Here is a 13,843-nt window from a genome sequence, read left to right as displayed (position 1 = left end):
AAAATGGGATCAGAGGAGGAGAAAGTTGAGGCATTGTGGATTAGGATACATGGAGGTGGGGAGACTATATTTAAATAAAATTACATTTGCCTTATGAACTTTGGTTGAAATGAAAAACAAATACAAGTTTTTTTCCAGGCTGGCAGGACTGAGTTAATCCTAAAAAGGAGTTTCTTGGAGAGGGAGTTTTTTTCCTGAAGTTGCATAAACCTCTGATAATAAGGATTGATAAGAATTATGCTTTGAGACCTTTAACTGCTCTGTTGAAAGCCAATGAACCACTACATCACTTCTGCCTGAGGGTACTGCAGTGCAAATGACCTTGTTCTGCAGCAGGATTAATGCATTCAGGGTGCAGCATCCCAAGATACTTGTGTATAACTCCCATTAGTAGCTATAGGAAATACCTGTGTTTAGTTAGAAAACAGATGCTACAGGTCAGCTTCTAGTTTCAGTTATACTAGTTCAACTTTATTGCATTTACCCGAGTTGGACTAAGTTTTGCACTGTCATGCAGTTATTCAAAATACTGTATTACTATTAATAGTTCCAAGCGCTTACCCAAATGCAGTATTCAGGACCTTCAAGCAATACTATTAGTCAATAACTCATGACTAGTTGATGTATTCAGTGTAGTATTATCCCATTCATCTCGCTCAGCTGAAACTGTTTGAACATTTTCTGACATGGCAATACTCCTCTGCACTTAATTATGTACAATTAGATTTTTGACACTGTTCAGATTCTACAAGATGCACAATAGCAGCATAAGCAATTTTTATAAACTGGGTTTATACTCACAAAGGAAAAATAAATTCTTATGTTTACAATAAACATTACATATGAGTTTATAACGTGACCTCTTTCCTGGTTAAACTAAACCTCCATATCCTGTCAGACCACCCACTAAGATGCTAAGGGAAATGTAGAAGAGACTGGAAGTAGTAGCTCTAAAATAAAAAATAGAGCTGCAGAAATAGATGACTATGTTTTGTATCATCAGAGAACTTACTGCTAATTATTTGTATAACTCTGTGAATGAGTATAACAGTTTACAGAAATAATAAAAAATACACCCCCATCTTACAGTATATACTATACTGATCTTAAATCCATTCAAACTGATGGAAAGATTCTTCTTAACTTCCATGGAATGACTTCTATAGACTTTAGTGGACTTTAGAATGGGTCTTAGCATGCAGTACTACAAAATGCTGGGTATCTCTTCTAAAATGGATATTATCCTCAACTACCAGAGATTTAAATGAGAATAGAAAGCCAGGACTTCACCTAGCAACTAATGTACACTCTCATTTCCTATGCAAAGTCATGATTTTCCATATGATATCCTAGACTTAGACAAGCACAGACTATAGTGCCAACAGTTGGAAAAAAACGAGAAAAGAAAAAGACCAGTACTATCACAAGTAAAAATAAAAAGTCATATTGATGTATAAAGGACCTGAGTCTAAGGTATTTTTTCACGAAAAAGTGTGGTAACCAATGATCTAAACATAAGACTGAGATCAAGGAACCCTGAAGTTAGAACCTTGAATTAACTCTTGCAGTGGTAGCAGACAAGTCATTTCTGCCTTAGTTTCCTCCCTTGTAAAGTGGTGAGACTGATCCCTGTGATTGGGGTGGTATGACAATTACAGTTGCTTTGAAGATTGCAAGAGCCATACTAAAATTTTGACTTTTTCGTAGCTAGGCCATTGGGAGACCCCTACTATGGAATCTCTTGTCCCATACACCATCTTACGGACCACCTACCAATGCATTCACAATCCATAATCCACATCTCTATGTAAACTACAAGAGTTCCTTGAATGGAAAAAAAACTGGAAAATTACTAAATATATTTTTAGCTTGTTTTTGCACATTTACAGCAGGAAATTAGGAGGAGAACCAGGACTGTGTGACTGGCCAACTTTCCACAGACCACCAGCATCTGTTTCACAGATCATAGCTTGAAAACAAACATCAGTGCCATATAACAGCAAACACATCAAGGGTAGATTTTAAAGAGCAAATAACTGGACAGTTTTCTGAAATAGAAATGTTAGTTGTTCTTACTTGCAAGCAATACTAAGTATACATGAAAGAGAAAAGAATAGGCACATTTTCTTTAGAAACTAAACAACTATTGCATCTCAGAAGAAGAGAAATTGGCAGTGATGAACCTACTGGTTTATAGAGGGAGTCTACTTTCTTCACAATAAATTATGACTCTGGACAATAAAAACTTTATAATTTTTTAAGACTTCCTTTCACATCATCTTTAAATGGCAATGTAGCCATCATGCATGTTGATTCAGCTTTGGCTACTTAGCTTTGGTTTGGCAGATATTTGAAAACTCTTCCCACTAAGGACCACTTCCTCATGTGATATTCTGAAAATGGAATAATTAAAGAGGGTAGTGCCAAATTAGAGAGAGATTGAACAGCAGCAATACCTCGTGCTCAGCCAATGTCCTATTTGCTTCACTCATAATATTAACCAATAAATTAAAGGACAGAATATGGTTTAGGCATCTAGGAACCCCCTCCTTCTTCCTTTGTTTTTTAAAAGGAGGTTGTTTCACAGGAACATCTGTTTTGACAAACTTTTGCTAAAACACAGGCGGGGGCCAGTAGACATATCCGACTGATTTCCTGACAACTTGGTCAGAGGGTTTTTTTGCAGCATCCAGGGACTGTAGCTCTGGGGAAGCCCTAACATATGGACCAACCTAGAGTCAAGGGCCACTGAATTTCCAGCATTCCTGCCTCTCATGAAAACCTGAAATCTTAGGTCTAGTGGGGTCTTGACTCCCAGATATGTAGCTCTGGAGTCAGAACTGGCAGGACTTCTAGGCCCCCTGCCATGCAGCCAGGAGCCTGGAAGCCTTGTTGAGAGCACAGGGATCTACATCCCACGGCAGAGGAATCCATAAGCTGCTTCCCAGCTCCTGAAACTATCTAGGCTGTCCCCGACTCCACAGAAATGACCAAGAGAATCCTTGGAGCTCATTTCATTGCAGAGAAAATTAATCATTTTGTTTCAGGCTTTTCAGAAATGATTCATTTTGGAAATTCCCTTCTGCAGAAAATATTGGGAATTCTTACTTTCTTTCCAAATAGGACTGGATTTTTCTTTTTAGAATCTCAGAATTGCCCTTGGAATCAAAATCCTGACTGAACCTGTCATACTCACACTGAGCAGTACCTCGCTTGCAAGTACTCTTCTGTCCTAAGCAGAATTGCTTGTGAAGTGAAATCCTATTCATGTGACTGTGGATGTTTTCACACAAATATAGATGCAATGTTTCACAAAGAAAGTGTTCACAGAACACACACACGTTTCTCTGCATGTGTCAATAAAACAGCACACAAACTATTGATTGCATTTGACTCAATTTCACTGATAAGAAATATGAGATTAGTTTTTGTTGGCTCAGTTAATCCGGCATCTGTCCTCTGCACCCTATAAATCATTCTTCAGGCAAACAGGGGATCACACTTCAGCAGTGGTATTGATCCATGGTGACCTTTGGGTTAAGAGTAAAGCCTCTTTAATTACTTTGGCTGACTTTAGTTTTTTACAATGTCCTGGGAATACTAGTACCATGTTTTAGTGTCGTTATCACTTAGCTTAAATTTAGCATTTCTGTCTCCACAAAATACCTCCCAACTCAGTCTGGCCTTTCTATGCCTATGCTTGGCATAGAAATGAGAAAAGGCATTCTTTTAGCTTCTCCAAGGGTTTGATAACCCCTTCACTTTCCTTAGCTAGAGGTGTTTTGACCTTTAATTAAAAGGAAAATTTGTTGTCTTCCATTCAGAAGACAGCAAATAATGAACTCATTAAAATGAGGTTAGTGTTCAGGCCTTAGAGCAATAAGAGCTGAAGTCTCATTAGCAGCTAACAATCCAGAACATAGCACATAAATAAACCTAATATGGCAAAGCAAAATGCCTTGGTGCATTAAATTTGAGTAGAATCAAATGTTTACAGTCAGTGATGTCTGGGGCATGAAGTTTTAATGTACTTAATAAAGAAAAGCAAATTGCTTTCTATTAACCATGAAATGTTACCATAGAAATTGCCCCAAAATGTTTATTATGCAAATGAAAGATACAGTTATAATTAACAAGGACATTGTAGGAAAATATCACTCCTGCTGAACTGATACACCAATCATGAAAAATAAAAACAAGGCAACACAAACCTATAAAAGGTAATGATATGGATTAATTTAAAATATTGTTGAATATAAATGCAATATAAAGGGGGGAAAGTATCTTCTGGCTATCAATAAAAGAGCCAGGATTATTGACAGAATGAAGAATCAGTTCCCAATGATATCCACAATTCTACCAGTTCAATTATGGATTTAAAAAAATCCCTACAGATTTTTACTAAATTATAATTGGATCATCATATCTAAATATTTATTCTGTGCTAATGGTCCTATTTACCTCTCCTGACTCAGGAAAATCCCGCTACATTTGATGACATAATAAGCATCACTGGATAGGGCACTAAATACACTGGTGAAGAATAAAAACATAGATCTGAGCCACATAAACCACATCACTGAGTATAATTAAATTTGACAAGTTTTGCCTGCGTTCCTCAATCTGAGTGGGCTTCCACTTGTAGGGGAGCTGTAAGCAGAGCCTTCCAGGGCAGGTTCATAATAGGCTAGGCTGCCGTAGATGGAGAGTAGCAGAAGATGCCGAATCTCTAAGTGGAAGGAAGAAAGAGATAGAGGATTGGAGGGAGGAATCAGAGGTAAAATATTAATGGTGGGAGGTGGGAAAGGTAAGGGTTTTAGAGAGAGAGTTGGAAATAGGGGTGCTCTGCTACAAAGCAGAAGAATGAATGTGTTAGCAAAGGACTCTGCATACCAAATGAGTACTCTGCTGATAGGTCTAAGAAGTGAAATGCTGAAGTTATGTAGGAAAGATGAGTGTATACAGGCAGCATGGTTCAGCTGAAATAAGTGGGGAAAGCAGGATGGGCATTTTTCAGGCAAATAAAGAATCATACTTTAGCAGTGCTATTGATCCATGCAGACCTTTGGGTTAGGTGTAAAGTCTCATTAATTACATTGGCTGGCTCTAGTTTTTTTAGTTATTTATTTTTTTACAGTGTTCTGGGAATGCTAGTTACCATCTGTTGTTAACACTTAAATGTTGAGTTTCTGATGGGGGGGGCAGGAACAGAGACAGAAAAAACCGCTTGGTGAGAGTGGAATGGCAGTAAGACAGCGGGATTTTATAAGGTCAGATTCTTCCTTGTTTGTATGTGGACAGGCAGTGGGTTAGGAGGGAGCCTCCTCCTTTTTGTGAAGCTTTCGTAAGGACCTGAGATTGACAATCCCTGCTATCACAGAATGCAAGGATTACTCTATCCCTTGTCTCTTGAAATCATATAATGATGTAAGGGGATGCTGGGATTGTGTCTCCATCCAGACAGCATTGCTGGCTACCGAAGCATACATTCCTAAGGCAGTAGTCTTTAAAAGAATGGGCATGAAGCCAAGCGAGGCAAACCCAGAAGACATTAAAATTCTCATGGTGTGGTGAAGTTCTATACTATCTATTATTAGGGGTTGTGCCTACGAGGCACAACAGAGGCCCTCATTATTTATCACGTGAAAATATTGCTGAAGGCAGTTGGAGTCAGTAAGTTTTTTTTTTTTTTTGGCAGAGTAAGTAATGATTACAAATAAGGAAAGGGATCAATAATTCCCACAACAGGAGTGGGATGGATTTATAGGCTTCACACAAAGTAAAGGCTAGACAAGAACCCTGAGGAATAGTAGGACCCAGCAGGCACTCAGGCAGCTCAGGCAGCCAATAAGGGACCAACTCCAGGTAAAAACAAGTAATAAAAAGGAGAGAATGATCAGTTAGAGGAGGCTGTAGCTTGGAGGCAGAAAGTGAGAATCCACACCCACATCAACAAAAAAATGTAATGGTGGGTCAAATATATAGACTCACTTTCATGACAGTATCTCTTTAATGCTAAAATGCAGCAAGCTGGTGAAAATGAAATCCAGTAGTATAATTAATGAATTATGCTTTATACTGAAATCACAGAGAAATAGTCTTCAGTACTTGCCAAAACCAGTTTGAGTGATAGATTTGCCCTTTAGACAGAAATGCTGCATTACGTACTGTAGGTTGTAGGATTTACATCTTAATCCTTGTTCTGCTCTTTTAATGAGACCTTATTGGGATGGAGTGTTTCTTCCTCTCTTGCTTTTTTTAAAGGTAATCCTATGGACTAAAGGCATAATATAGTGAGGGGACTTGGAAAGAAAAACAAAAGATAAAATGAGAAATGTGTTTCACATATCTTGCTATACCATGTTTTAAATAGTAATAATATATTAGGGTGCTTCTTTTTCAAAGGAACTTTGAATTGATTTTGTTCAGCCCACTGGTCTGAAATGCAAAAGGTACTTCTCAGTATATATAAAGAAGAAGTGAAGTATTACATTTGTTAATATAATGACCCAAATCCTAACCTGATGACTTCAGGACACCATTGTCCACTTATATCTGAATATTTCTCAGGCTAGGACTGCTGCTTACTGTCTTTGGGTTTTTTTAATGTTTAGTAGCCATGAACACAGTTGTTGCATAACTCTGCTAAATAAATAGTTCTTTATTTTTGCTCTCATAAAATGATATGTTAGTGTTACATATAGATCCAGTGCTTTTGTACAAAATGCACAGGAGGTTCACAAAAGTAAAAACATCCACATATTAAAAGGACAGTAACATAGATTAGAGGTAATACTTCTGTTTTAAAATTCTTGGTGCACAATGCTAAGGCTCATAATTTATTTTAATTAGGTTTTACTTATTCCTTTCTATTACAAATATTTGTTCTTGTTAGCTGTTAATTTTTGTGTAGTTAGGTTTTTTTATTTTGGGGTTTTTTTTTCTTTTTACAGACTGATTCTTATTACCTCTGTCTTTAAAACGGTATGATGTTTCTATTAAGAAAAATAAAGAAAAATGAAAATTTGCTGACACTCTTCTAAGCTGGATTCCTTCACAGACTCTGTTCCAAATGACATATATTTCTAGAAGATACCTGTTCAGAGCTGAATCTTCATAATGTTACTTGTACTTACATACCTATTGTTTTGAAATATATATAATAGTGTATGGTCAGCAGTGTTTATTAACTTTCCAAGAATAAGACTTCTGGGCTAAGCAAGAGAGATACCAGTTTCTTGTAAATGCTTAATTTAATGATTAGTGCCCTTAGGCCCATGCCTAAATTTAATCTGTTCAAATGAAGAGAGGATCTAGTTACAATTGGTTTGTGTATAGTCTAGCACCTTCACATATTTATTGAACAGTAAAACAACATCAATATTTGGACATAGCTATATCTGATAGTGAGAAACCTTGTTGATGTGTAGTTGGGGCAGTTTCTTAAGATCAGCATGATAGGAGCTCAGACGATTTCTGACAAATGGTGTTTTTCACCAGTTGAAAACTGGCGTGGGCTAGATGCAGTATGCCATATGTGTCTGTATTATTGCTAAAGTTAGATATTGAAGCTAATCTCAAACTCATCCTGTGTGAAGAGATGCCCGCATAGTAAAAATATCACCGTAGAAGCAGTAATTGGCTATTTTAATCAGTGAAGTCAAAGACTGAAAATGGATAGAGACTGAAGTCTCACCTCTTACAACTGGTCCACACTGAATTGATCTGACATTTCCTGATGAGGCAGACAGGTTAGGTAACTAAGGCATTACTTATTTGTTGTATAAATTGTGTCCTTTTGTCTTTAGTGCATTTTGACAGGCATTTCTTTTCCATGGGAAAAAAATAACCACAGGTTTAATAGGGGAAAAGACACTACTCCCACTGAGTTTGAAGGACTTCTGCTCATTTTCACTGTGGCTAAATTTGTTCCACTTGTCATAATTTTAATAAAGGTTTTATGGATAAACCCCCCCCCCAAAAGTCTCTCATGCCCTCGATGGCAAGTAATCCTTGTGTTACTTTTTGAATTTTGGTAAATTTCAATACTCAAGTGTTGCCAAACAAATGTAATGCCTATGGGTGTGTGTAGAAGAAACAAGGGGCATGTATGCACAACGCTTTAATGTGGGTTAAATGCTTTTGCACTGTTTAATGGTGTTGGTATTTGCACACATCAGCGGTATATCACTCATTAATTCCAGCCACTATAGCGTATTTGGCCGCCTAATGTGCCTTAAATGACTTTGGGGCACAGCATCGAGTTTTAGTTTGCTACCCGACAGCCATGGAGCAAAACACTGGGCTCCGTGCAGCTCATGGGCTGTGAAGGCACCCAGGAAGGCAGGCTCCACTGAAAAAAACAAACAAAAAAAGTGGCGTGTTTGATTTCCCCCCTGCCCAGAGCCTGCCTGCCTGCATGAGCTGTGTGGGGACCCAGGCCTTCCCTCCACGGCTGTGGTGCCCCCCAGTTCTGCCTGAGCTGGGTACCTGCAGGCAGGTGCCACCTGGCGGGGGGGCACTGCTGTCACAGAGGGAAGCACCAGCCCTACCCCCAATGCAGCCTAGAGACCACTGCACCTGCCGGCAGCTCACTCTCCCCTCCCCACCACCAGAGAGGCAGGTAAGACATGGGTGTACATAACACAGGGGTTTACGTCACCCTAAATTGAAGTAGTATTTTTCAAAACCCACCACTTCAATTTAGGCCCCCTGTTTCGTCTACACATGACCTACAGCTAAGTACAGACAGGCAAAAAGCTGAATCAATTAAATCTTCACAGGCTAATTTAAGAAGCATAGATTGAATTGATAGGCAAGTGAACAGACATTCAGTGTTGAATCCAGAAATGCAGCCACATGGCTGTAGTGGCCAAAGCCAGAAGCTGAGGGGTTGCTAGAGCACACATCTCAGCTTGGCTGGAGCAGACAGCTTGGACTAAGCCTAGCCTGACCGCCCTAGCAGGGGAGCTTGCAGAGGAGGTACAAACCATCCTGGGATGCTGGAGGACTGTAAGTTAATTTGAATCTAGAGGGGCTCTGGGACAGAAGTTCAATAACTTGATTTAACCTAAAACAGTTAAGTCTGATACTACATCCATCCAAGTTTATCTTAAAACAGTTTCATCCATTTTGAAAGTGGTTTATGTGTACTGAACTTCTGTTGCGTTACAGATTTGAACAGGTTTCTGATCAGATATACTAGTTTATGTGCAATTTCTGTTCCTAGCCTATGTGGTTCAGCCAGTTGATATATTGCCATTTTTAGAGAACTGGGTTTACATCCTGGCATAGATCATGAAAAGTCCTATTTCTTTTTCTCCATATCACAAAGCCATCACAAACTTGATAGCCCAGTACTTTTGCCAGTGCTATTAGTCCATCAACTTCTTAAAAACCAACATTTACACAAAATAACAAACTGATAGAAGAATGAGCCAAACAATAAGATATGGAACATGTTTCTTGAGGACCTGAATTTTGCGTCTCCTTAGTGGGACACAAATTTTTTAATGAGGCAGTCCTAAATATTATATTTATTTTTCTAAACGCATGTTAATTTCTTGTTTATTTCAGGCATTACTAGAGACTCAAAATTTACTGCGCACTCAGGTTGCAAATTTTACCTTCAACCTTGGATTTTCAGGAAAGTTTTACCACACAGGTAAGAAGGAACTTTGTGCTCTCAGGCAGCTACAATTAAATAGGTGGTAGGATTTTTAAACCTAGGTCTTTTCTGGCCATATTAATAATGCACTGGCGCAATGGCATGATGGGGAAATCTGTACATTGCCATTTTAGGCACCTCCTGACCAATCTATAGTTCAGTGAGGCAGTAGGCAACATACTAATTCCATTCAGTATTGTCCTTAAGTATGTAAATGTCCTTAGCATTTTCTGAAGAGCATTCTGTCAGTCATAGAGTCATAAGAAAAGGAAAGTATCTGACTATAACCTTGTAATTTAGCAAGATAAAATAGTATGAGTTGGTTTTTTTTGCACTAGACTTTTTTTTGCAACAGCCAAGATATGGTGAAAAGAAGGAAACTGAAAATGGAGTTTCATGACCTCCAAAGAAGCAAATAGATATTAATTTGAGAAACATCTTGAATCATCTTTTGTTTAAAAGGAGACTTTTAGTAATATTATTAAGAGAAAAATTGACAAATGTAGATTATTTTTTAATAAGAGCATTGTTAAGCCAACAGAAAAAAAGTCTAGGTTAAACATAATTTAAATTACATTAAAAGAGAATTATATCCTTATGAACTCTAAGTAACTAATATATTCCACCCATCTACAATGCATTTCTCTGGAAGTTTAACATTGCCTGCTTTCAGGTACTTTTCTGATTCCTTTTCTGTGTCCTTCTTTCTCTCCCTCCCTTTCTCTTCCCTCATTGTCCTCTCTACTTCCTCGCTCACTCTCTCTCTCTTCCTGAATACTTGAGCCTTCTACTTTACCTCTTGTTCCATCCTGTTCATAGATTTCATAGACATTTCTTCCATCCAGACTTCCCAGCTTCTTCATTCTTCTCCCACTTCCATTTCGATGGTAACCAATGCTGGTATGGCCTGCAAGCCACTCATCCAGTCTTTTAAAATGAGCAGTTTTATCTTCTTTTCAGTACCACATCTGGAATCTGGAATTACCAGCCAAAGAAACTGTGCTCCAATGAGGTCTAGTGTTATGATTGTACTAGGGAAGATACAGAGGTAGTCCATTCATAGTAGCTGATGGAATAGGTTGATGGCTACAAAAGCCCATGAGGAAGAGGAGCCATTTGATTGGTTGATAGCACTAGAGCAGAAATAGAGTGAAGGGAGAAACTTCTAGGGACTAGTATCTGTGTGTGTTAAAAAGGAAACAGATTAATGCAATGGAGAGGAGGGTGATAAGTAAATTAAGAATGAGTATAATGACAGAGGCCTATATTTATTATTTAGTATGTTACAGCAGCATCCAAGGACTCCAAGTGGGATCACAGCCCCATTGCTCTGTATTGTCCTAAAGCTCTTACAGACTAAATAGGCAAGACAAAATGTATGAGAGAGAAGTAAATGAAATGACTTGCTGAAGGTCAAATAAGATGTCTGGGGCAGACCTGGGAATATAGAACCAACGCAAAACTAATTTTCAGAGAAAGCTGGAGGAGAGGCAGGAATTAAAAAGATATTGAAGGAACCATCGATATTACTAATGTTCATGAACATGAGCTAATTCTATGTAGTCTTTAGTCCAAAAAACTCTCAGTGAAGTCAGTGTATAGACCCGTAAGAAAGACAGGGTAAGAGCTTTATTATTTTGTCCATTTCATCTTTCCCTGTCCATACAATCAGTTCTGGTCAAGGGTGAAAGATCCTTCATATAATGCAGTGACACAAATGTAGCCCACAGCTATGAGACGTTAAATGCAGGGCGCTGCTTTATTATGGGCAACCATACCATAGAACTTGCATCAGATGCCTCAGAGATACAGCTTGTCCCGCTTAGACAGAGCAAAGTGGGAGAAACCATTTATGTTAAATACTATTACTTAATGAGAAATGCATGAGCAATGATTATGGATTGGTCTGCAGTAACAAAATACTATCCTGTCCTACCAATTTGATATAATTATTTTTGCTAATCCTTATTATCCCACTAGAGTTCACTATCTGAAAAGACTGGTTATATCTAATCTTCAAGTTTTCTCTTCTGAGTTTATTTCAATATTTTATTTGAGACTGCTGTTGTGGGAGAGAGAGTGTTTGTCTGTGTTCATTCTTCCTCTTCAGAGGGTAATAAGGCTTGCAAAAATAGCATAGAGCTACCTAATAAGTAGAAGCATGTCATTGCACCCATTAAAAGATCTGCTGGGATCTGTACTCGGTGATGCATCAGTGTTCAAAAGTGAGATCTACCTCTATGGGCTAATTTTGTTGTTTTGTCATATCAGCTGAGTAGAAACATTTCAAAGTATTCTCCATGCAAACATATACTTTATTGACTCACTATAAATAAACCATGAAAGGGTGTTCTTTAATTACTGCAAATGTGGCTTGTTTACCCAAAGAGGCTTTTACTGTTAGAAGCTCGACATGTTTTATTAGGACATTGGAGCTGCTGTGCCTTATCGACTTTTCCTTAATGCACAATTTTATACTCCCTTCCAAAACTCTGATCGCTTTAAAACTTCAAGAGGGAGAGAAGCCTGTGAATCTGCTGGCAGATTAAATAATTACACATTTTAATCAAAAGACTGACATCTGTGCTATATTCAGGTGCCTACAAGCAGTTAGGATACATTCAGGTGCCTACAAGTAATTAGGATACCTAGATACAAACTGTACTGCTTATCTACTTCATGCTGGCCACCACTTTCACTAATAGAAAAAAAGATGTCTTTCTACATCAGTGGCAATCATGCATTTGGGGTGTACTTGTTCCAATATCTGACTAGTGTCTATTTGTGATACACGCTGCATACATATTTACTTTAAATGCCTATACTATTATATGAGTGAATGAGTTTCCAGGAATTGCCAAAGTGATTGTTCATAACTTTAAAACTATATTTAATTTACATTGAGCTTTAAGTTGAAAAATGGAAATGGTTTTCTTAAACAGAATATGTATGAAGAAAATCTCTTAGCAGTTTGAATATTTATCAATATTTAAACAAGCTTTGAAAAATGTATTTTGTTGTTAACATATGTCACATACTTCTCTTTGCAAATGCATACCTATATACTTAATGAAAAAAATGTGTGTTGAATTCATCTAGAAGCAAGTCCTCAAATGTTCGTTAGTGCAGCTGGTCAGATTTTAAATGTTTTTATAAGAAAAATGCCATATAAAAAGTAAATGGAAAAATTTCAAATATCTCTACTTATTACTTTACTAAATTAAAATAGCTTCTGTTTAATGAATGGAAAAGCACCGGCCCTTTATTACAGTCTTTAAAAAAATGATTTTATTCAATTTTTACAAAACAAGACCTCAAAAGACAACACTTGGAAAATTTGTACCTAAAGTTATTTTGTACTAGAAAGTGTTTTACAAATTTATTCTATTTTAAAGATTTATATTTGTCTAATATTTACATGCCTGCTGCTAATAGAGAAATAGATTCTACTTTTGAAAGAGCCACCTGGATACCACATAAGGAATTGCTGCTGTACAAAAGAAAATTCCCGTGAATTACACACTATTAGTTATGACATACCATCCTTCCCTGAAACTTATACAGAAAATCCTCAAACAATTGTAACCCATGCTAGAAGAAGACCCAATTCACAAAGAGATCTTAGCCTTTAAACAAGTATCAAACCTCACCAAACTCATCACCAGAAGCAAACTTGCTATGGCCCAAAGCACACTGAATGGCTCCAGACAAAAAATGTAAAACCTGCCAACACATCTACACCACTCCTACTATTATTACACCCTACAACAGAGCCATCATCATTCCTGGATCTTACACCTGCACCTCCAGAAATGTTATATATCTTATCCAGTGAACCAAATGACCTGACGGAAAATATGTAGGAAAAACAAAACAACAACCGTGTACCAGAATGAATGCACACCAAACATCTATCAAAGACAAAAATACCCAGTTACCTGTGGGCACACACTTCTCACAAGACAACCACTCTTTCTCCAATCTCTCTGTTCTAATCCTCAAAGGGTATTTACAAAACATCTTTCATAGACGAGCCTACAAATGCCACTTCATAAATCTACTGGATACAAAATATCGTGGACTAAATATAGACATTGGATTTATGGCACATTATAACCTGCCTGACATCTGAAATCCACAAGTAACCCAGCTGCATTTTACCAGCTACATTCTATC

The 13,843-nt window shown here is 37.6% G+C and overlaps 1 protein-coding gene across 1 annotated transcript in view; it reads left to right on the top strand.

Annotated features, from left to right (window-relative positions):
- The window catches only part of LOC109301101 (bifunctional heparan sulfate N-deacetylase/N-sulfotransferase 4), a 215,680-nt gene that overhangs the window by 75,767 nt on the left and 126,070 nt on the right, over positions 1–13,843 (top strand). The window contains exon 4 of the mRNA XM_019522024.1: positions 9,577–9,664. Coding sequence (XP_019377569.1) covers positions 9,577–9,664 — 88 coding nt within the window. The remainder of the gene's footprint in view (positions 1–9,576; positions 9,665–13,843) is intronic.

This window comes from Gavialis gangeticus, unplaced genomic scaffold (assembly GCF_001723915.1).
Source record: "Gavialis gangeticus isolate Ggan-Ray unplaced genomic scaffold, GavGan_comp1, whole genome shotgun sequence".
Classification (NCBI taxonomy): Eukaryota; Metazoa; Chordata; order Crocodylia; family Gavialidae; genus Gavialis; species Gavialis gangeticus.
This window is presented reverse-complemented; position numbering and strand designations above follow the sequence as displayed.